The 22,551-nt window shown below is 39.5% G+C and overlaps 1 protein-coding gene across 1 annotated transcript in view; it reads right to left on the bottom strand.

Moving 5' to 3' along the window:
* Nucleotides 1–22,551, bottom strand: part of FMN1 (formin 1) — a 236,738-nt gene that overhangs the window by 107,469 nt on the left and 106,718 nt on the right. The window contains exons 9-12 of the mRNA XM_036017210.1: nt 19,229–19,358; nt 18,271–18,417; nt 17,142–17,201; nt 11,908–12,028 (exon numbers count right to left, since the gene is read on the bottom strand). Coding sequence (XP_035873103.1) covers nt 11,908–12,028; nt 17,142–17,201; nt 18,271–18,417; nt 19,229–19,358 — 458 coding nt within the window. The remainder of the gene's footprint in view (nt 1–11,907; nt 12,029–17,141; nt 17,202–18,270; nt 18,418–19,228; nt 19,359–22,551) is intronic.

Below are 22,551 nucleotides of genomic sequence, written 5' to 3'. Positions count from 1 at the left end.
TAGCTCTTCTAATGAACTAAGTCCAGGGAAGAACCCAATAACCCTCACTAAGTAAGAAGAACTATAGAATGCACTGAAATAGCACAGTAATATAATAATCACCTTAGAAACTTAAAATCATCTAGCACAACTACCCTTTCTAATGTTACCTGTCCTACCCATCTACCACAACACAGTCTTCTAAGCACAAGTGGGTGAGGAACCCACCACTTCTCAAAACCATCAGTGCTTCCTTTGGGCAGCTTTAAATCTTGTCTTCCTAAACCTTCTACCTATTTATGCTCTTTTGACATCTTTGCCCATAAGAAAATATTGGTTGAACAGCAACTATGTGGCAGGTACTGACCAACACATTGCATATAAACACTAAAAGGGTCATTAGATCGCTGCCTCGTTGGAGAGGGGAGGGAGATAAAATTTACAAATAAATAAATAGAAAATAATAGCAGTATCAAAACTGTGGACTCTAAGAGACTATTTAGAGTAGCTGCTGAAGTCTGGGTGGTTACAGAAGGGCCAGGGCACTGGGATATCAACAGGAAGGACAAGCTAGGCACAGCTGCCGCAAAGCTCCCACAGCAAAAACAAGCTCACCAGGTTGGAACCCAAAGAAGGCCCCCTTGAGGCTGGAGTCTAGTGTGCAGGTGGTGCTGGGGTTCCATGAGATGAAACAGGAAAGGGAGAAGTGGGCAAATCATGTAGAAACTTGGAAGGCACGGCTACAAGTTCCAAAGTTGGATTTTATCCCAAGAGCAATGAATATGAAACAACAAAATGGCCTGACGTGTCATGGGTGATGGAGATTTATTTAAAGGGAAGGCAGGAGTGGATGCAGGGATACCTATTAGGAACCTGGTGCTATGGCCCTGGTGTGGGGATAGAAAGCAATAAACGGATTCAAGGCATGTTTTGAAGGCAGTCAACAGGGTTTGCTCGTGAACTGGATGTCATATATAAGGGCACAAAGGGAGTCAGGGATAAGTATTTTACTTTTACTTATACTCTGCAAAAGGGGGTCCTTCATACAATCCCCCACTCAAATAATCAGTGAGGTGGGCGGGGATGCTCTCCTCTGCACACAAGGATACGGAGATGTGGGGGATGACACTATTGGGTTGTACAGCCTGTGAGACACAAATCTGAATTCAGGGCTTGTGACTCAGACTTTGCCATGACAGTAGCTTTATTTCAATATTTTATGTTTCTTGTCGGAAATAAAACAAACCAAATAAATTCTACTTGCTATGTTCATTTATAAATAAAGGGTAGAAATAAAGTGAACCATAACTCATCCTTCCCACCTAGAGATGTCACAATCATGGCTTCAAAGGAAAACACAAACTTCTTCCATTAATTAAATGGGTGAATCAGGTTTCAGTTTCCCTATCCCCTCTCCGTTCTGTACAGCTTGTCTTTGAAGGCATTCCATTTGGGAAATGTGTGACCTTTACCCATCGCGTCGCACTTAATTGAATGCTTTGCATCAAAAGTCACCATGCTAATCAACATTTTACACCCCCTGCTTTTCTGAAATTCTTACCCCAGTTCCTTATGTCCGTTTTATTGAAGTCATTTTACAAAAATAAATCATATCAAAGTTTTTTATTATTTCTAAAACTTTGCTTGTAAAACTAAATATTTTCAACACCATGGCAACACGGTCAGGACTCTGGCTAATGTATCCAGTCCGTACCAGAGTTCAGGCTTAGCACACTACTGCAGTGGACAAATGGGCTGTGGAGGAGGGAAGAGCTAATAAGTTAGCCACGGTCAATAATCACTCAAGGCGTGTCTCCTGGAGCTTCCTAAAAGGTGATAAACTAGCCAGTCCTGTCCTAACAGGTCAGTTTCCCCTCTCTCCTAGGATGCATGGATATGCACACACTGAGCAAACTTCATGGCTCTGAATGAGATTAAGCAACACCTCCCTCATCTTCACAAGCACTTCCTCATCCATCTGTTCCTCTGACCCTTCCAACATCCCTCTGAGTTGGGCAGGGGGTAGGATGATCAGTTCCATATTTTTCACCTGAGATTCACCAAGATGAAGTGATTTGTCAGAGCTGCATGGCTTATCATGCCGTTAGTTACAGGCAGAACTAGAATTTTAAACTGCATCTCCTACCTCCCAGGCTGGTACTCCTTTCTACATACCAGCCTCCACTGTTGCAATTTACCTAAATTATTGCAAATGCTGTGGGGTTTTTTTGATATATTTATTAAAGTTACACATGCACATAGTTAAAAAATAAATAAATGAACTCCATGCATGCTGCAAAGAGCAGTTCCTGATCTCCCCCCACACCCACCACACGAACCTCCTCCCAATATAGCACCACTGTGACTTTCACACTAGTATCCAGTGTTGACATTTTTATGACTTTGCAAAAACAACTCCCAGTCCCAGCTGACATATGTAAATTCTGGTTAATTAACCTTTTTAAAAAACTCTGCCGCCCAAACTGCCTCACCTTCAAAATAAGTGTTTTTTATAATTTGTTCTGCTTTCTATGTGCTTATCACTAAATGAACTCCAAACTTGTTACTAGTTGTGTAAGTCCTGTCAAAACATCCAGATACACCAGACTGCATATTCCTCACGAATCATCTCCATGATTATTTGGACCTAACCTCATCTGGAATGTTTGCTCTGCGTGCTCGCTGTCATCCTGCGCTCCCTGCCTGAGGAGCAGCCCTTCCCCTCCCTCGCCCACTGGATTTGTTACTTCCTGTCACCGCTGTCTCCCCATTTTGTGATAAAGCACTCTCTAGCAGCATCTTGAGAATGGCTGTATGGGAGATAAGATTACTGAGAAATTACATGTTTGGAAACACTTGTATTCTGCTTCCTATTTGATGATTTGGTGGATAGAAGATTCTGCAATGGGAATAGTTTTCCCTCAGAATTCTGATCCATTTCTAGCTTCTAATGTTGCTGTTGAAAAGTCTGAAGCCATTCTGCTTCCTGGTTTTCTGCGTGTAATTTGTTTGCTCATCCCTAACCTCTTTCTTTTTAGAAGTGTGTAAGCTTTTCTTTTTTTGTGCTGAGTATTCTGAAATGCTCTATTCACAGTATGGATCTGCTTTACTCCATTGTGCGGGAATCTCTATGGACCTTTTAAAATTAGGAGCGTGTGTCTGTCATTTTCTTGAATGATTTCATTGACTTATTTACATATGAATTTATATGAATGTTTATATATGTATATGTAAAAAATTATGTGTGAGTTTCTGGTGTGTATGAATCTTGTGGCAAAAATTGGATTGCTTCTTACCTTTCTCCACTCCTGGATTAGAATTCAGCTTTCTTGTTTGGCTAATTCATTTATCAGTTGTCCATCTACCTTTTGAACTTCAGAAATGTTGTGGTTAGGTTTACTCTCTCATTCTGTGTTCTTGAGTTTATGCCTTTAAACAACTCTTTTTACTATTAATTTTATTAACTATTTACCACTTTATTTACTATTAGTTTTATTAATTTTCAAACAGAAACTGAAATCCCATATGACTGTGCAATCTAAAGGAGTGTTCAGTTGGCCATCCTTTCTCAGACGTTCTCCAAAAATTTTCCAAAGTTTTCTTCCCCCTTACTAAAGCCATACTGCTTTTGGACAATGCTCAAATGAGTAATTAAAGAAAATATTCACTTTCATGATGAGATCTAGTTTTACTCTTTTCTTTCTCTCTTGAAAGGTGCATACTCTCATTGAGAGAAAGCCATCTGATAATGCTAGGTGGTAGAAGCCATTCATCCTGCAAGTCAGGGCTGGCCCCAAGCATAGAAGCAATAGTCTGCTCTGTTGTATGACTTGACAAGTCTTGGAATGTTCCCATACCTTCTCATCTGTGTCAGAAGCCCATTACATGCAATTTCCTCAAATGGAAGAGATAACAAGTCGAAACCATGTGGGTTGCCTTGGAGTAGCCCTGCAGTACTTTGTTCTTTGTCTGGCTAACCACATCAGACTAATTTGCTTATCTTCTGGGTGATGGAAGAACAAAACATAGGCTAGGTAATCATCAGAGAGAGAGGGGGGGGGGGAGGGGGAAGGGAGCACTGAAAAGAGTATGTTAGAGTGACCAAAAGAGATTGATCAGTAGGTCATAGGACAATAGAGATTAGAACAGGTAGATTAGTTGAGTGGTTATGGGTGGAGAGAAGAAAAAGACTACCTTCAATTTAATTGTTATTTGTAGCCCCTTTAGAAGATGAACTAGAGAACTAAGTGTAGCTTATTCTCCAAGCTTTATTTTTCTAGATCCTGTTGTTAGTGCCTGAGGGGTGGGCCTACAAATAGTAAAAGGTAAAGTGTGATACAGTAGAAAGAGTGTAAGATTTGTAATCAGATAAACCTGTTTCAAATCTCAACTTTGTCCTTAGTAGCAAAGTTGCTTCAACTTCCTCCCTATGAAAATGCAGGTAGTACTTACTTTGAAGTAATTTTAACAAAGAGAAATGATGTAAGCAAATTTCCTGGCATTTAGTAATCATTCATCAAATGGTAACTGCTGTTGTTAGTGGTGGTGGACATGGACATGAACACATATGTTCTTATACCCTTGAACACATTTAGTTAGATGCCTGTGTCCACTGTCCACCCTTGCAGGGAGGATGATTTTATCACTGAGATTGTTTAGAATTGCCAGGGCATAATGGTAATAAAATGTGAACCAACTTTTACTAGGTTTTATTATTGCTTTGAAATTCTGGACAGATATACCAGATAAAAGATAGGACACTAAGTTAAATTTAAATTTGAGATAAGCAAGAAATATTTTCTCTTAGTATAAGTGTATCCCATGCAATATTTGAGACATATACACACTAAAAAAATCTTGTTTGTGTGAAATTCAGATTCATTAGGGCCTCCTGCATTTTATTTAATGAATCTGTCAGCCTTGAGTGTGCCCCCATGTCACATGCACGGGGGGGGGGGGGAATGCTCCATCACAGCCCCAAACCCCATCACTTGGTAGGTCCCCTGACTATGTCTATTGCAAAGTCAAAGGGACAGCCATTACAGACTTCCTTTAATTGCTTTGCTTCCTGAGATAACATCAATAGGTAATCATTTTTTAAAAATTCTGTTTGGGGTCCAACAGCACTGACTGAGTTAACTGGCCAAAGGCCACACCCCTTCAAGTGTTCAAGTGTTGGACAGATACATAGGTTCCTGGTTGAGGAGCCAACAGAGCTGCAGAAAAGATGGAGCCAAACTTGCACTGAAGAACTAGACAGTGGAGCTCGGACAGGATCCTTCCCCCTGTCCTCAATGACATAAACTCGGATACCCATTAGCAGGTCAGTAACACCAATTATTAGCATTTCTTCTCCTTTCTCACAGTCAAGTCTTGATTAACTGCAGTAATGGGAGGAAGGCAGGACACTACACATATCCCGATTCAAAATTAAAAAAGCAAAAGCAATCAAAGGCAAGATGAAGTGCAGGTTCTGCTAACCACCCCTCCTGCCTTCCTCCACCTCGGGGGATACCAACTCTTCTGCAGGCAGCATCCCTTCCAGGAGCCATCAGTGCTCCGCATCTCAAACCCCACTCCACACAGCTCCCCCCTCGGCACCTCACTAATGTTATCTCAGCAATGCGTTTGCCCAGATACCTAAGTGAGCTAAATGGAAAAGAAGAGGACTGTTTACACCTTTCAGGAGTGACAGTAGGTAGTGTAATGCTTACCATGTAGTTTCAAACAGGAAAGGTTTTCCAACATGTAAACAGTATACTCGTCATGATTAATATTAAAAGTAATATATTAACTTCTAGCAAATTATAGCTAATTTTTAACTTCACTAATCTACCTACCTATAATAGAGAGTAGATTATAATTTATGTTTTTTAACCTTAATTTTAATTGCAAAAATTTCATATCCATATCCAAATAGTCAAACTGTTGCCACTACACCAGTCTTTGCCAAGGACCATGAGAAATGTAAAACTGTTCTCAGTCTATATTTTTCATGTGCAGGTGTGCAGTTCCTCTCTAATTCCCACTCTGTTAACTGATTGTATTGGTACTGACTGTACAAGTCTAAATAACATGTTAATTTCTTTGGTGAGACTTTAGAAGGGAGTGAAGCTAAATGGTGCACTCAATCTTTATCTGGAAGACACACTGTCTATAGTTTGGAAAATCTACCAGCACCATCCCCCCACCCTATGAAAATCCCCTCTTTTTTGAACTGTTACTTTCATGTATGTATGAATTTACATCCTCTTATAATTTAAATTTTGAATAGAACATTCAGGGACTAACTAGTGTTATACAAAACAAAGGTTCATCTGAATGATTGGGGGTTGATCTGGTCACTCCATAAAATAAGGACATCAGGACTGAAAATGCCTACAGATGTGATGGATGTACTTTGGTGTAAAGTTAGTTTAGGACTGTTACTACTATTCAAACTTAGAAAGAAAAATTTAACATTTATTGAATGCCTGTACTATGTACTTCATGCAGCATCTCATTTAAAGAAGGCTTAAGGAATTAGCATTTTAGGATAAACATTTATCATATAAACATGTATTGAGTGGTAACACATCAAAAAAGTCAATAGACACTGTTGCCTTTCCAAAAATGTATAATCGTATTCCCAAATATTTCTAACTGGTACAAAGAAAGGACATGTTCAAATATATAGTCTTAGATATTTAGAGAAAATGAAATCATTGGAATTGTCTTAAAACATACACAAACTTGCATCTCAGCCAACATTTTCAAACAGGTTTGAATATCTTACGCTGAGGGTTAACTAGTAATTACATTTTCCCAATTTATATATGTAATAACAGGGCTAAGAACACATCATTTTCAAGGCAAGATTTCTTACATAGCTGATTAAATAGCCCATTCTTAATGATAAAGGACACTAAGTAACTTGCCCTAATAAGAAAAATTTGTTTTTTCTTAAACTTCTCAAAATACACTGGCTTTTCAACACCTATCTGAAGAGTTCCTGTCTCATCTTCCAACAAAAAAATTAAGTAACCTTTCATAGCCAGAATGAAGTTTTTATAATAAAACATTATTATAGGATGATGTCAAACAAATGTGGATTTGGGAGTGGTGACACCAGAGTAATTTCGAGTAACACTAATGCTATTCCTTTTGGCTTTCAGGCATCAAGACACCAGAGAGGATGTGACCCACTCTGTCTGTTTACATGGATAACAATCCGAGTGAGGACAGTGGAGCCAAGGAGCACCAAGAGCAGCACTGAAGGGCAAAGGTTATGGCTGTTCATCACAGCCTCTCCTCTGGTTGTTCAGTGGTACCAATGTAGCAACAGCTATGTCTGTATATCAAAGACTAGATAGGAAAATCCACATCGCCTCTTAAACTGTTTCACGGAATACATGTTCTACCTGATATTACTAAGTATTCAGTGAAATTAAAAAAGAAAAAAACCCACTGTTTCATGTTTTAAGTTAAGAAATGCTGCTTTAAACAAGGTTAAATGATTTTTTTTTATTGTGCAACTTTCCAGAATCATTAATAAACTCATGTGCACTGTGAGTCTCTATGATAAGATTTTAGGATGGAGCATTTCCAAGTTTGTTGGACTAGTGGACTAGAGGCCTTTTTTTTTTTTTTTAAGAAAGCACTAATTCACATTTCAAGCAACACTGATGATGGCTAGTACTGGGGAAACCCTACATCTATGGTCTCAGCAATGGTGTGGAGGGGGTAGTGTGGGATGTGTGACTGGTATTAACCGGCACAACCAGACACACACATGCATGGTGTGCTTGTTTCCTGTTGCTACTATAACACACTACTACAGACTTACATGTCTTAAAATTACACACATATATTACCTATAGTCCTCACATGTTAGAGGCTGACAGGGGTCTCACTGGGCTGAACTCCATGTGTGGATGGGGCTGCGTGCCCTCTGGAACTCCAGGGAGATTTCTGTTCCTTGCCTTTCCCAGTTTTAGGGGCTTCCTGCATTCTTCATGTCACTGCCCAGTTCCCTCTCTTCAAAGCCAGCAACACTGCATCCCTCTGATCATTCTGCTGTATTACCTCCCGCTGACCACAGACAAGGAAAGTGCTCAGCTTTTAAACATTCATGCTAAAGATTCGTGTGATTAGATTAGGTCCACTTGAATAGTCCAGGCTAATCTCCTCACCTCAATGTCAGCAAAGTCCCTTTTTGCCATGTAAGGTAACATCATCACAGATCCCAGGAATTTGGGTTTGGACATCTTCGGGAGCTCCTGCAATATTAGTCTGCCTACCACCCATGCGTTGGTAAGAATACCTTTAGAATTTTGGCTAGCAAGTTTGACAAATAAGAAAGAGAGCAACTGTTCCTACTGTTTGCTTGATTTTTCCCCAACTATTACTTATAACATCATACTACCAGGGAAATAAAAATTATTGTCTCATTAAGGGATGTAGAACAGTAAACACAATATGAAACATGTTCCCAAACACCAAGAACTTGGGGCTGTGTCCACAGTGTAGAGAAGAGCACGCAAGTGCTCTGGGAAGGAGATTTTCCACAAACACAGCCAGCTGGCTTCTCAAGAACGTGGGCCTGACTCTAGAAGCTGTGCATTTTCCAGTAGGAGGTGCATACATACAACTGCAAAGCTTTGTCAAAGCTTTTCTTACTAAGGGGCCATGCACTCATTACCTCCCATGACACAGGTACTATAACTGTCCCATTTTATAGGTGAGAAAATGAATATACTCTACGGTTATCTTACTTGGCAAGATCTTGCCTTCACCAAACCAGTAAAAAATTCATAACTGATTCCATAACCTGAGGTTTTAATCTTATGCAATACTGTGTCTATTCACTTTTATAACCCATCTCTCCCGTAATTCTTCTCTCTACCTCTCCTCAACCCAAGGGTGTACACATATGGTTGTATGGGTGTGTGTGCGTACACTTGCACTCATGCACACACTCAGAGACTCCAGTGATTCTCTCTCTGTCATTTGTATCTTTATGAGGCTTTATGCCTTGATGATATATCTCTTTCTGTTTTGATCTCTGATAAGGTATGGAAACTTCTGGGCCACCGGCAGAATGTCACAAGTACATGGCTTAGAGTCATATCAAGCTTTAAAATGCGGCTAGGTCAGCATCGCCTGTGAAGTGACTCAGCAAGTTACATGAGCACAGTGAGCTTCCGCTTCCTCTTCCGGTGAGAGATCGGCAATAACATCTGCTTCACAGGGGCATTGCAAAGATTACAATAAGAGGTATATGTAAAGTACCTGATAGATAATCATAATGTATTGTTATTATATACATGTAATAAATTGTAGTTGATACTATTACCATCTATTCCTTGCTGTGTTTACCTACATAAAAGAGCTATTTAAAGTTCTAGTCTCTGTGAAAGATGCCCGTTGACAACATCTACTTATATCAGTGACAGTTGTAGAACCAACAGTCATAGTTAATTCACACCCTATTGCTAAGGTGCGATTCATGCTACTCCACACAAATTTCTTCTAAAGGGCCATGGCTGCTGCTGGGAGAACTGGGGCCTGAGACGACTTGAAATTTGCTAATCACATCTGGTTTAGCTTTAGACATTTTCTGGGGTTTTGCCAGCAGCCACGACATTTTAATGGCTACAATAAACCTCAAAGCCTCATCAAATCTTTGCTGTATGTGTGAAAATTATGTCCTCTTCAATTAAACATCCAATCGAGGCTCACACCAAGGCCTTATGGAGACGGAGGTGCAGCCTGACCGAGAACGTGAGATGAAACGGACCGCCACGACTCTGGCCATCTTGCCAGATGGCATTGAGAAGAAAAAGAAATTCATTAGAGAGCCAATGGTCTGTATTTTCTTTAAATATTTACTAGGTACCTTTCATGTGTGGAAAACACTGGCATCCCTAAAGATTAGCAGGGCATTTTTGTTTAAATATTCAATGAGCGTGGGGAGCCCTAGTTTCCTCCATCACCCTTACGGTACCTCGTGTCCTTCAGTTAAATCACTGAGGCGATGCTCAGTTTTCCTTCCTAAGGCAGCTCCTCTAACTTCAGAAGTTTGGTATTTTCTTAAAGTTGAGGAAAGTGTGAATTGAGTACTGAGAGATCTGGAATGACAGCTGGGATCTCCCTAGAGAAAGTAACGTACACCAAAAGTGGGGAGCTTTGGGGGAGCCCCTGCCTGTCCACTGTCTTCCTAATTCACTGTTCTGGCCCCTTTGTGATTTATCATCAAACACACAGGAGCGTCACAGGGCGGCGGTTGAGCCAGGGTGCCTGAAAGGGGCAGTCCCTGGAAGGAAGGCAGGAAAAGAGGAAAGATCACACATAGATCAGGTTTCTGTTCAAAAGACCAGCTGACAGGGCAGGCCCCAGGTGTCACATGGGCCACGAGATGAAGGCTGGCATTCAGGGTGGCCTCGGAGGGAACAAGTACCGGTCCTCCCTGCCACTGCTCCTGAGGCAGCCACTCCCAGGACTGGCCTGTGCCCTGATTCTGCCATTGGAGATGGACAGAAACAAACTGCTACGTGATGGCTTCCTCCCCTTTATTCTGATGAGAATCAAGCTCCTCATCTTAGACAAGGATAAAACTGTCTTTTTTTTAAGGGAAGGGAAAAGTATAACCACAAGTTCACGTATCACATTCCTGAACAAAGCACTCATTTGGTTGAATTCGCGCTCTCAACCACATCAACAGGAGGGGAAAAAAATCCGCATGTTCCTTTAAAAATAATTTACAAGGTAAAAGTATTCACTTGTAACCACTATCCTTATTTAAGCAAGTTTTATGCCCAAAGTAAAAACAAATGGCTTTCTCTGCCACTAGGAGCAGATCTTTCCCACTTGCCTTCCATTTCCAAGCTGTTCTCTGTCTAAGACTTAGGTTTCTGAGCACTCTTTCACAATAAACATTTTTTAAATGTTTATTTTATGTCTTAGTGTAAAAATATTCCTGGTTCGAGCTCTTCATTTCCTCAAGCTCTCCTTTTGGCACTCTAGGCTCCATTTCCACATTAACACGCTGCCTAAATCCTCCGCAGAGCTCTTCAGTTGGAGTTATACAAGCTCCAGCATAAGTATTTATATCCTTGGACAAGGAGATGTCTCCACAGTGAAAACACAAGGCTCTAGAAATGCCAAAGGAAAATTCCTGCCCAAGAGAGACATATTTTCACCTTTTAAAAAAAGCCAAAAGGGGCTTTCAGTATTTTGTTTTGAATAATTAAAAATGTAAATTAAGCTAAAATAGAATGTTTACTATGGTCTTGCCATCATTATTGGACTCATATATAAATGTAAACCAAATTTATAGGAACATGTGTGTGAGTGTGTGTGTATGTGTGTGAAAGAGAGAAAGGGAGAGAGAGAGAAAGGGAGAGAGAGAGAAAGACAGTAAGAGAGGGAGGGAGGGAGGGGGAGAGGGAGGGAGAAAGACAGCATAGTAAACTTGTTTAGAAAATACATGAGTTTTATCACATAGATCTGATTAGTGCTTAGTAAATCTACTCATTGGCTGTGTGAACATAATTTATCCAAGCCTCATATTTCTTATCTGTAAAAGAGAGTTAGTATAGTTCCTGCTTATTAGGATTGTTATAAGGATTATATGAGACAACAGTAAGCATTCAATAAAGGGTTGGTGCTATTATAATTATTAAAATTATATCTACTGTATGTTGGCAAATGTAGATGAAACAAGATGTAGGTATAATGAGTACTAATTAACACTGGTAAGAGAGGGCTATGGAAATGCAGTGCCCCTAAAAAGTGTGCAGAGACGAGAAGTGCCCCGAGGGCTGTAGAATGCCGAAACTGAATGCCTGCACTGGTTCCATTCCACGAGCCAGACAATAAATAATTCTCTTAAATCATTTTTTAAAAAAATCTTAGCTATCATCATAATAATGGAACAGTTCCTGTTACCTTCTAGTTGCTTCTTCAGTTTTCTCAAGTCTTTTATAAGGTCTTCAAACTTGACTTGGGAAGCCAGAAAAAAATCTTGTGGTTCAGGCAGGGGGAAGACACTCTTTTCTGTTCCTGCTTCCTAAAAGACACAGTAAAGAAAAGTACATTATACCCCCAGTTGTCACTTTCGGTTGAAATTCCAAAGCATCTTTTATTGAATGTTTGAATAAAGAATCGTACCAATGCTCCTCTGCTATTCTTCAATTTGGACTGGTGACTTTGAAGTGCTTTCGTGTCTTTCACAATATCATTTTGGTCTTACGGGCATTTAGATTGGCTATGGCATGGGCTAGGTTCTATTTTGCCTCATGAATCAAAGAGAAAATTGTCAGGTATGTCCTGATCTTGGACACCCTACGTCCATGGAAAAAGGCTTAGGAGGAACACATGAAAGCACTTAAATCGAAAGTCCCGGTTTGAATTGCACATGGTAACAATTAGATAACTCATGTTTGGGGTATGTCAATGGGTATGAATTGGAAGGTGCTGGATACGGCGGCATTACAATGGAAGGAACAATCACCCTCTCTATGCCTTTACCTACCTTCCTCTACAACTTAAAGTGTGTGTGTGTGTGTGTGTGTGTGAGAGAGAGAGAGAGAGAGAGAGAGAGAGATTGAGAGAGAGAGAATTCTTCGCATATTTGTAAAAATTTTGTTTGGCTAGTCTCACCAGATATTTAACGGGGACACAACTGAGTAGAGTTTTTGACAAGCCCCACAACTATATCCTCATAGAGTACCTGAGCTGAGAAACATCTTCAGGGACAAAACCTTCATCAGGCACATTGAAAGATAAGCTGAGCCTCCAATTTCTTTTCCAGCCTATCTGCTTTTTCCTGAGTTGTTTAATGTAAGCTCCGTATCTTGCATATCTCAGACAGTCTTCAGGTCTCCACAAAGGCAACTTTGCCAGCTTTCCTTCACATTCCATCTTTCCTACTGCCATTAGGATGAGTTCCAAATGCTGAAACTGCTTTACAAGGCACTTTATGATCTGGCCTCTGTCTACATCTCCAGCCTTATTTCTACCTTCCTCCCATCTCTAACTCCCTTCCCCAAACTTTCATAAAATAAAAGGACAGGCCACACTCTCATGCCTCTAGGCTTTTGTAAAACTTTTACCTGAAACTGTCCTTTTCCAACCCTTCCCCAGAATGTCCTCATACCTCCATGTCCATACTCATCCTTCAAGTCTCAAAATATTTGTCACTCCCTGAAAGATTTCCCCTAAGTCCCAGCAACTAACTCTTGGATGTTTCTAAGAGCCCCTCCTACTTACCATTGTTACAGCACTTACCAATATTAATTTACAAATTGCCGTGTTAGCTTTTATATCTTCCCCACTAAACAGAAAGGCAGGAAGTCTTGGTCTCAGTATGGAACATAACCTCTGGCATGCCAATAAACTTTGGAAACATCACCAGGATGCTCAAAAACACTGTTCTGGGAAATCTGTACCTTTAGCAGGAGACATCTAACTTACCTTCATAGTTTCTTGCAATTTCAGGGATTCCTTGGACCCCTCCCTTTCCTTTAAGACCTTTAGCTTGACTTGGAATACTAGAAGAAGGTGGTTCTCTTCATTTGATCTGGATTTTACATGATCAATGCACTTGTTTTCATCTTCCAATACTTATTTTACTACTTTAAAAACCATGAAAGCAGTATCTAGTCTGAGTGCTAGATGGAACGACACCTACGATGTTTGCCACAAAACTCCACGGCGATCTACCCTGGAAGAACTCATAAATAATATCTCTTTATATTTTCCAAAAGTTTTTTTTTTATCAGACTCAGTCTGGCTTCATTTTTTTTTTTTTTTTTTTTGTTAATCTAGGAAAAAGAGAAAATGGTGCTGAGCAAATCAGTCTGGTAGTAGTAGTAGCTCTTCTGAAAATTGCTCAATTAGGGTTGAAAAGACATGGCTCTTCATGGGTTTCTTTCAACTTCACAGACCTAGACTTGGACCCAAAACCTGGCGTGAGTGGGAGAGAGCCTGGAACAGAAGTCACCTTTCTTCACTTAATTGCTCATCACCGCTAACCACACAAATCATCACTTAATGCTCCTAGAGGGGGAGGGTAGTTTAATAAATCACATAATTCTACTCTCTTGTTGAGTGAAATGTATTTTGCACAGCAAAAACTAGGAGAGGACCACACAGATGCTGACTTATTATTTTCCTAAGCTGTGCCATCCTGAGTTTGAAACTATTCTCAGATTTCCTTCTGCGAAGCTGATTCCACTGGGTTAGGCTCTCTCTCTTCAACGAGTCGTGTATCCTAGGGAAATTTCACCCTTCCTAGATGACGCACCTGACTTGGTTGAGGCCAATGTCATGAGGTAAATTTGCTCATGTCAACCTTGGATTAGAAATGACACATCTCAAAATGCTCCTGCCACACTGATACTGCTGCCATAACCTGGGGTATGCACATACTGCCTGAAGACCAACACACCTGCCTCACTCTACCAGAATGCAGCGTCTGCCTCCTCATACCTGCTTCATCCGAGATGCCTTTTATTACGTTCTTGTCAATGTTTGCAGTATATGCAACTCAGCAAGTATTTAGCAGGCACCTATATTACAGGCACTGAAAACAGACAATGAGTTCTGGATCTCAGGAAGCAATGCCAGGATGATGGGTAATTGCTCACTGATATTGATGGATAAGGCAGAAAACAGATTTTGAAAGAGTCATTCAAACAAAGTGTTCCCAGGCTTCAAAGGAGTAAAAGATGAGGAACTGAGCAAAGTTTTTATGGAAGAAGGGTCATGTAAGATTGCACTATTTTTTATTATCTTATTTTTCTCTTTATAAAAACAATGCATGTTCATTGTGTTTAGTAATAAAAAGAAAGGAGAAAGTAAAAATCCCTTACAATCCTGCTACCCGGAAAGAATAAAACATTTTAATGCATATTTTCCCAGGTGTTTCTGTGTGTTTGTGTGTATTTATGTTTACATATTTGAGATTATACTATATACTATTTTAAACACATTTGTAATTTTAAAAGCAGATCAGAACACTTTCCAATTCCACTAAACATTCTCTTATACACTTTCCATGGCAGTCTATTATTCCATTTTATGACTCTGGCATAATTTATTTGACCTTAGTTTCTATCTTTGGATACTTACCAAACATTCTGCAATATTTTGCTATTATAAATTATATTAAATAAAATAGTGATACATGCCCTTATTTTTTCTTTAGGATAAACATCCCTAGAAATATTATGCATATTGCTAAGGCTTTAGATACAGAAAAGTCAGAGCCTTGCTAGCCCATACAGCAGGACATTTGCATGAATGAGAAAAAGGCGTCCCTGCCTGTAGGCCCAGCTCCACTGGCAAACAGCTTGACAAGCACCTGACATTTTGATTCTTTTTCAAGGTGCCCTTCATAGGACATACAGTTTGATGAATACAAGGCAGACAAGATAAAGGTCTCATTTGACCTAGAGATCTTAAACACAACTCAATCAACCATGCATGACAGGCCTGAGAAAGGTTTGAACAGTATATATTGCTAATTCTATTCCATATATCTAGTTGGCAATTCATATATTCTATTTGTTTTGTGTAGATACTTGCAGTCTCTTTGCCACATTTTTTTTTAATGAAAAGGGACAAGTTGACTTTTTCTTGTTGATTCTGAATATATATATATATATATTCATATATATACATATATATCAGATGCTTTTTCCCAAAACATCTTTTAGTTTCTTGTTTTAAGAGAGTATTTATAAGAAAAAAAGATAAGTTTTATTAAGAGGATAGTGACAAGGACAGTTCCAATTAGAGGGAACATCAGATGTAAAAACACATCAGTAAGAAAGCAGAGGGTGTGTTTGGAAAACATTGAGTCTTGAGTTGAATCACAGAATGTGTGTAGAGGGAAAGTTATAAAAGTCCGGTTGTAAAAGACTGGAAATAAATTGGATAGAATCTCAACTCACTTGAAAAAGGGGAGCTTTTCAGTTTTTGAGTAAAAATGTGAGGTGAAATGATCAGAACTATAAAATGTAATCAGGCCACAGGGTGTGGGATGGACTAGAATGGGAGTAACCAGAGGTGGGGACGCCAGTGGGGAAGCAATCGAAATTCTCAAGGTGAGTTACCTTAAAGCCGAATGAGAAGGGGACAGTTGAGATTTAAAAACACACATGCACATACACACACAGAGGGAAGAACGTGAGAAACAGTTTGAACTGAAGGGCAGAGATCAACCAAAGAGAAGCACAACTTCATGTCTAAATGACCAAAACTATAATATCCTTAACAGAAAGAGGGAAGACATTGATGGGTGGGGTGGGAGGAGAGTCCTGCTGTATTTACATATATTGAGAACAGTCAGGTAAATCCACCAGGAGGGCAGGAGAAATAACTAGAAACCTAATCTTCTGGATGAAATTGTAGGCCTTTATAAAAATGAGGCCCTGGAATCTTTCCTTTTCTTCCCTCAGTACCCAGGAAAAACTTTGCTGACATGGATAGTTAAGCAGGAGCCCTGACAACACTTTCCTGAGACTTTTTCCATTCCCATTGATTGCTAAATTTGTCAGCAACTTGCAACAGTACCTCTTTCTTCTCAGAGTTAGGACTCCTTGTTCGCCACTTAATGTGAAGGAATAAAACAGAGAAAATTGAGCTCAGGTGGGTTCTCATAGAAAATTTTATTTCTAATTGCAAATGTAATTTCAGCAAAGTAATTGTAATTTCAAGCCTGGGAGGGATTTCAGACTCCACGTCTTCAACTTGTTCACAGATGAATATTACTGATAATGTAGTGAGTAGTACTGAATATTAACTCCCTGAATGTTGGTCTGCCTCCCAGAATCCAGTTTCAAACATGACCAATTACTGGATGGATATAGATTTCACAAAGGCCCTGACAATCTGGTAAGAAGGCACTGAGATGACTTGGGGTTACTCTGAAGCTGTGTCACGGAGTGGATTGAGTCAGTAGATTTGTGCCACGAATAATGCTTCTCTTTACAAGAGTCAACTAAACTACTTTGCTTCAGTATTTCCATCTGTAAACCAAGGAGGCTGGATAGCTCTCAAATTCTACGTTGGACTTGAAATTCATCCATCCATCCATCATCCAATTTCTGAATGCCAACAATGTGTAACAGCTGAAAACCCATTAGTGTACTTTTCCACATAATGCCATTTCTTACCTGATCATAGTAACGCAGGTAATATTTCACGACATAGTCCACCAGATTAATCCCATTATCCTAGGTTTAAAAGAGAAGCTTAAATGAAAATCATTCACATGAGACTTTGCTATATTATATAGTTGAGAGCCCAAACCTCAGTTTGTGACCCTAATATGTACTTTTAATTTATGCTACAGGGTACTGGTTCTGTTTGAGCCTGGTAAGATTCCCTGCTTGTCCCATCCATTTTTTATGGCATCCATATAAAGAAATAACACTACACTTACTACTCTTTGTGTGGCTAAAAAAAAAAATCCATAAGACCTCTGAGGTAACGGCCAGAACAAACAAACAAACAAACAAAATAAACAAAGCACTGTCCCTATATTTTCTGGTATAAAGACAAAACAGGAGGGGGCAGGGGAATGCTAAAGGGAACCAGGGACTAGAACAGAAAACCATCCCTCCCTTCCCACCTTTCAAAAGATGTGTGTTCTTAATGGCATGAAAAACAATCAGGGCAGCTTAAAAGGAATGCAGTGCCACTTTATGACCCTGGGATGCCAGGAGTGAGCAGGCCCTCCCACAAGGCAGCCTTTGAGTCTTGTTCACATGGGTCTAATTCTAATTTGCCTGTGTGTTCCCCTCCCTCCACTCCTGCTTGCCCCCAATGGGATGCCTAGGTATGGGCCGGTTGTTTCTAAAGAGGTGGCTCTGCAGGGGTGTGGAGCCAAATGATAATCAGGTTCAGAGAGTCTGACAGTAGATGTCCAGCAAAGAATAGCTCAAATGCTCAGCTCAATTGGTGATTCAACATTGCTCCATTAGCAGGAATGTGAAAGTTACAAGCAGTCAACACTAAATTCAAGCCTTATATCATATACTATCTGTTTTATTCTTCCACTACAGTTCAACCCCTAACTGTGTATTTTAGAGCAAACAAATATCAGGAATTTTGTCGTCCAAATAAGATGAAACTTAAAAACTGCATCTTTATTCAAAAGTTAAAAGAAAGAAAAGGTAAAATGTATTGTTAGAGGGAAGACAGAGATAAATAGATGAGAAATACTTTTTCTTTTTTAAAATTAAATGTATAAAAGAAAAATAATGGCAGATCATAGACATTCATTATGAAACAAATAAATACCCGACTTTTGACGTCCTTGAGTTTGGGCAGAATTTCTAAACTGTATCCATCTGCTTGTCCCCGAGTCCTATTTCCTCCATTCATATAATTCCCAAAAGCCAGAATGAGAGCTAAAATGTCCTTCACACTCTTCATGTGCAGTAAGCCCTGTGATGGCAAACACCAATTATCATGCAGCTAAACTCCAAATATACTTATATTTATTCAACAACAAATATTAGTCCTTTATTTTAGGGAAAAGAAAGCTAAAAGCACCCCAGGACAACTTCTGTTCCTGACTTTTAGGGTGCTAGTAGAGGGCATATATTATACTTTGGTAATATTTATACATTCCTTATTGAAATCTTTTATTTGAGAAAGAGAAAAACATGTCTCAGATAAGCAACTAAATACTACTGCATTTGTCGAGAGGATCATGTTCTTAAGGACGTGGGTCGTGAGAAAAAGCTAAGCACTAGGATTTATAATGAATACCATGTGGTAAAGCCAACAAAAATTTATTTGCTCACTATTCATTATCATAATCATTTCCTTTATCAAATCTTTAGTATCTTTTTTACTTTACTATGTAGCACATTTCAGATGATCCAACTCATGGGTCTAAGGCAAAACCTCTTTTGTAATCCAGAAAGTTGAATGAAAAACAAACTATACTATTTGGGTTGGTTTTAAATAGCCAGTATGTACATTGGAGGGTATTTGGAATATTGGAGAAGAAATCTGTAAAAATGTCACTTTTTCCCATTCCCTCCTTTCCCCCCCCCTTTTTCCCTCTCCCCCTACCTCACCTGTATGCACACACATCCTCACACTTAGGCAGAATAATTGTCAAAGCTATACTTAGAAAAATATACAAGGTTTTGGCAAAGGGATTCTAGTCAATCTCTCCCACTTCCTTCTTTATCTTTTACCCCTAATAAGGGCAAAGTTATCTTTTTAAGTTAGACAGCAAACATACCTTAGAAGCTCGTGTGATGATCTCCACCTTTCGGTGCAAGGAAGTGATACTCTCGGAAAAGACAGATCTGAAGATGATGCACTGGGCACGTTCAGCAAAATTCGGGATCTGGGCTAACTCATGTAAAAATCTGTAAAAATTAAGAAGGAATCATCTGGCTTTGTATAAAAAAACAAGGAAAGTAAAAAGACAGCTGAGCAAGATCCACTGTGAGAGCGTTCCTTATTTGACAATGTCAATTTAACAATTATAAAAGGTATCAGGCTGCTTAAGCAACTCCAAGTGTTCTACTGTTGACAGCAAAGCCAGTTTTTTATAGGTTTCTATGATGGTAAATAAATGTGTTATGTATAAATTACTTTAGGAACAGAAAGTCAATGCAATTATACAAATTACAACAAGTTTTCTATCTCCTGCTACCCAAATAGGAGACTAAACCCAAGTGAGAAGTGTTAATCTTTAGTGTATGAGAAAAAATACATGATACACTCTTTTTATAATGCAGCATTCTCTAAAGAAATATGTGTACAGGCTTAGTAAAGTGAAGACTGGAGGTAAATTCTGTAGGTAAGTGATAAAAAGTCTCTTACTGAAGTGAGATAACTACCATTTTCTGCTCAATGAATTACATACTAGTAACATTCCCTATTATATTGATATTTGTTTACTTAACTGTATAAGCTTCTATCAACTTACCCATATAAACAGAGCTCAAACCCAATGCTTGGAACAAAGCAGGTATTCATTAAATAGACACAGTCTAAAACTTCTTAAAAACTATGGCAAGGCAGATCTTAAAAACTAAAGGTGAGTACCAACCTACCCACAAAAGCTCACTGTCTGAGCAGTTGGGCACTGGTGCCCTTTGCAAAATTGAGTTGGAAGAGCTACACCCTCTCCAGGCCAACCACTAGAGAGAGGGGTAAAACTAAAACAAGTGGGAAGAGTTGGACATGGATTCAGAAAAGGAGAGAATCCACTAACAGCAATAAAATCCATTTGGGGTTGAAATGATTATTACCTGACATTTTTGAAAGTCTCAGTCAACTTATAACATCATTACTTTGATATTTTGCAATCTGTCCGCAAGAATGCTTTTCATAAGGGGAAAAGCTGGAACCTCCTTCTTTCCATACCCAAGGAAATTCCCTTAGCTTATACTCTGCACCTCTTTTACTTTATTTTAGGGAGCTCTGGGTTTTAATAAGATTCTAATTACCAGCTGTTTTTCTGATTGATCCCACAACCAGGTGAAATCTTTTCTTTCTTTTAATGACACTGTGATGAAGCAAAGAATACACATAAAGAAACTGCACCTTTGTTTGAAAGTTCTGTAATGGGTAAATATGAAAGCTGTATAATGGGTATAAAAGTGGAAACCCATAAGAATTCTGAATTAGGACAAGATGAAAAATTATATTTTTATGTAAATTGTTTCATCATAAAGTTAGTATTAAACCATTGATACATTTATGATGGGAGTAAGGGATATCACCAATTTTCACAAATAAAAGCAGTAAAAAGCTTATGGGAGGGGGGTATTTGGTCCTGCAGTGAGTCTTGGGAAGTTTATTTACCCAATGCTTCTGAGAGCTGCCTCAAGGACATGCCCTGCACTTTTCCTATCCCAAATGTGGCCATGACACTCTAGTCCCCAAGTAGGACCCAGATCCCTAGAATATGCAGACTTCCTAGAGTAAATTAACACAGGAATGAAGCATGTATGGAGACTACATGAGAGAATATACTGAGCAGTACTTCAACTCAACAACAAGGACATGATAAAAAAAGAGGAAATGCTAGATGAACAATAACTAATAACCAGTCTTATAACAGGAGGTTTAGGACCAATAGTGAGAAGACAAGCCCATAGGCTCACCAACTTATGTTACCCAAGGAGTTACCCAGTTACTCCTTGGGATCAGAGGCTTACAATAGGAAGGCTGACAGAATCTTAGAGCCAACGTCCTGTGCATGGAAAAGGGCCTGAAACACATATCCAGAGTTGGACAGGGAAGGGAAATTCAGGAATTTTACATTATTTTTGGATAGAATTGTAGAGGGCATCATGGAAAAATGAATGCCAGAGCATCAGTCACCAAGACGGATTTTATTCAGTCCTTTAGAAATGTATGAAGCATTTGCAGTGTCTCGGGCAGCATGCTAAGACCTGAGAATAGAATTTAACTTATACACAGTTCCTTTTTGATAGCTTGGGGAATAAAAACAATTACCATGGAGTGTGACAAGTATTATCAGTAATGGGACCTATAACAGGAGCTACGGAAGCCACATATAGGGTGATGAAGTCAGAGCCCTGGGAGGACAGTGTCAGCTAAGGTTTCCTGGAGCTTCCGGTGCTGGCCAGACATGTGAGACGCTGCCAGGGAGAGGCTAGATGGGCTGACTAATATTCGTGGGGCAGGTGAGTAGGAGTCAGATGCTACAACAGGGCTTGGTGTTCCAAAGAGTTTAAACTTTTTCTAAATGAATGAAGGGTTTTAAACACAGAAGTGATCATTTCAGCTTTTTGTTATAGAAAAATCACCATGTCCATGGCTTGACCGACTGACTGCAGGTGACAGGAGTTGTGAGGCTGGGGGACCTGTACAATCACAGCTGTAATATTCTAAGAGGGATGGTAAGAGCATCTGCAGTGTGAACAGAGAGGGCAAAAGGATGAAGAAGGTACTAAGGCAGGAAGAACCAGAGTGACTGACCAATCCCAAGGGATTGTGAGTAGCATGCATGCAGAATGACTTGCAGGCTTTTTGACTTGGAAACCTGGTGAAATGTTAATATATGATATAATGAAGAAGCAAATTTGGAATAAAATGCTCTTATATCACATTCTGTCCAAAAATAGCTACTCAGAGCTTTCAGAAACAGCACCATACTCCTTGCCCATTTACCTGGGAAAATATCAGAAGTGTACATAACCTCAAAGGTTATGAGGCAATTGTCTGATAAATATCTTATCTTCCAACTGTGTTTTATTCACTACTCATGATAAATCTTGGTTTGGAACTTTGGGCTTAGGTACTTAAGAATATTTATAGATTGATTTCCTTTAGAAAAGGGTAGTCCAACTTTATACCTGTAAGCCAGAAATAGGAATAAATACCTCCAAAGAAGCCTGCAAACTAGGGACCTTTCCTTTCTTTCCCCAAGGCAGGCCTGTTTTCCCAGGAAGGGCTACCATTTCAGCCTGTATATGGTAGGGAAGTTCTACGCCTCGCACCGTGTAGGTTACTCATGCACAGCAGCAACTCAGCTGACAGGTGCAGTGACACTGTGTGGCCCATTGATTTTAAGGGACTAAC

The sequence above is a fragment of the Phyllostomus discolor genome, chromosome 1 (genome assembly GCF_004126475.2).
Source record: "Phyllostomus discolor isolate MPI-MPIP mPhyDis1 chromosome 1, mPhyDis1.pri.v3, whole genome shotgun sequence".
In the NCBI taxonomy this organism is placed as follows: domain Eukaryota; kingdom Metazoa; phylum Chordata; class Mammalia; order Chiroptera; family Phyllostomidae; genus Phyllostomus; species Phyllostomus discolor.
This window is presented reverse-complemented; position numbering and strand designations above follow the sequence as displayed.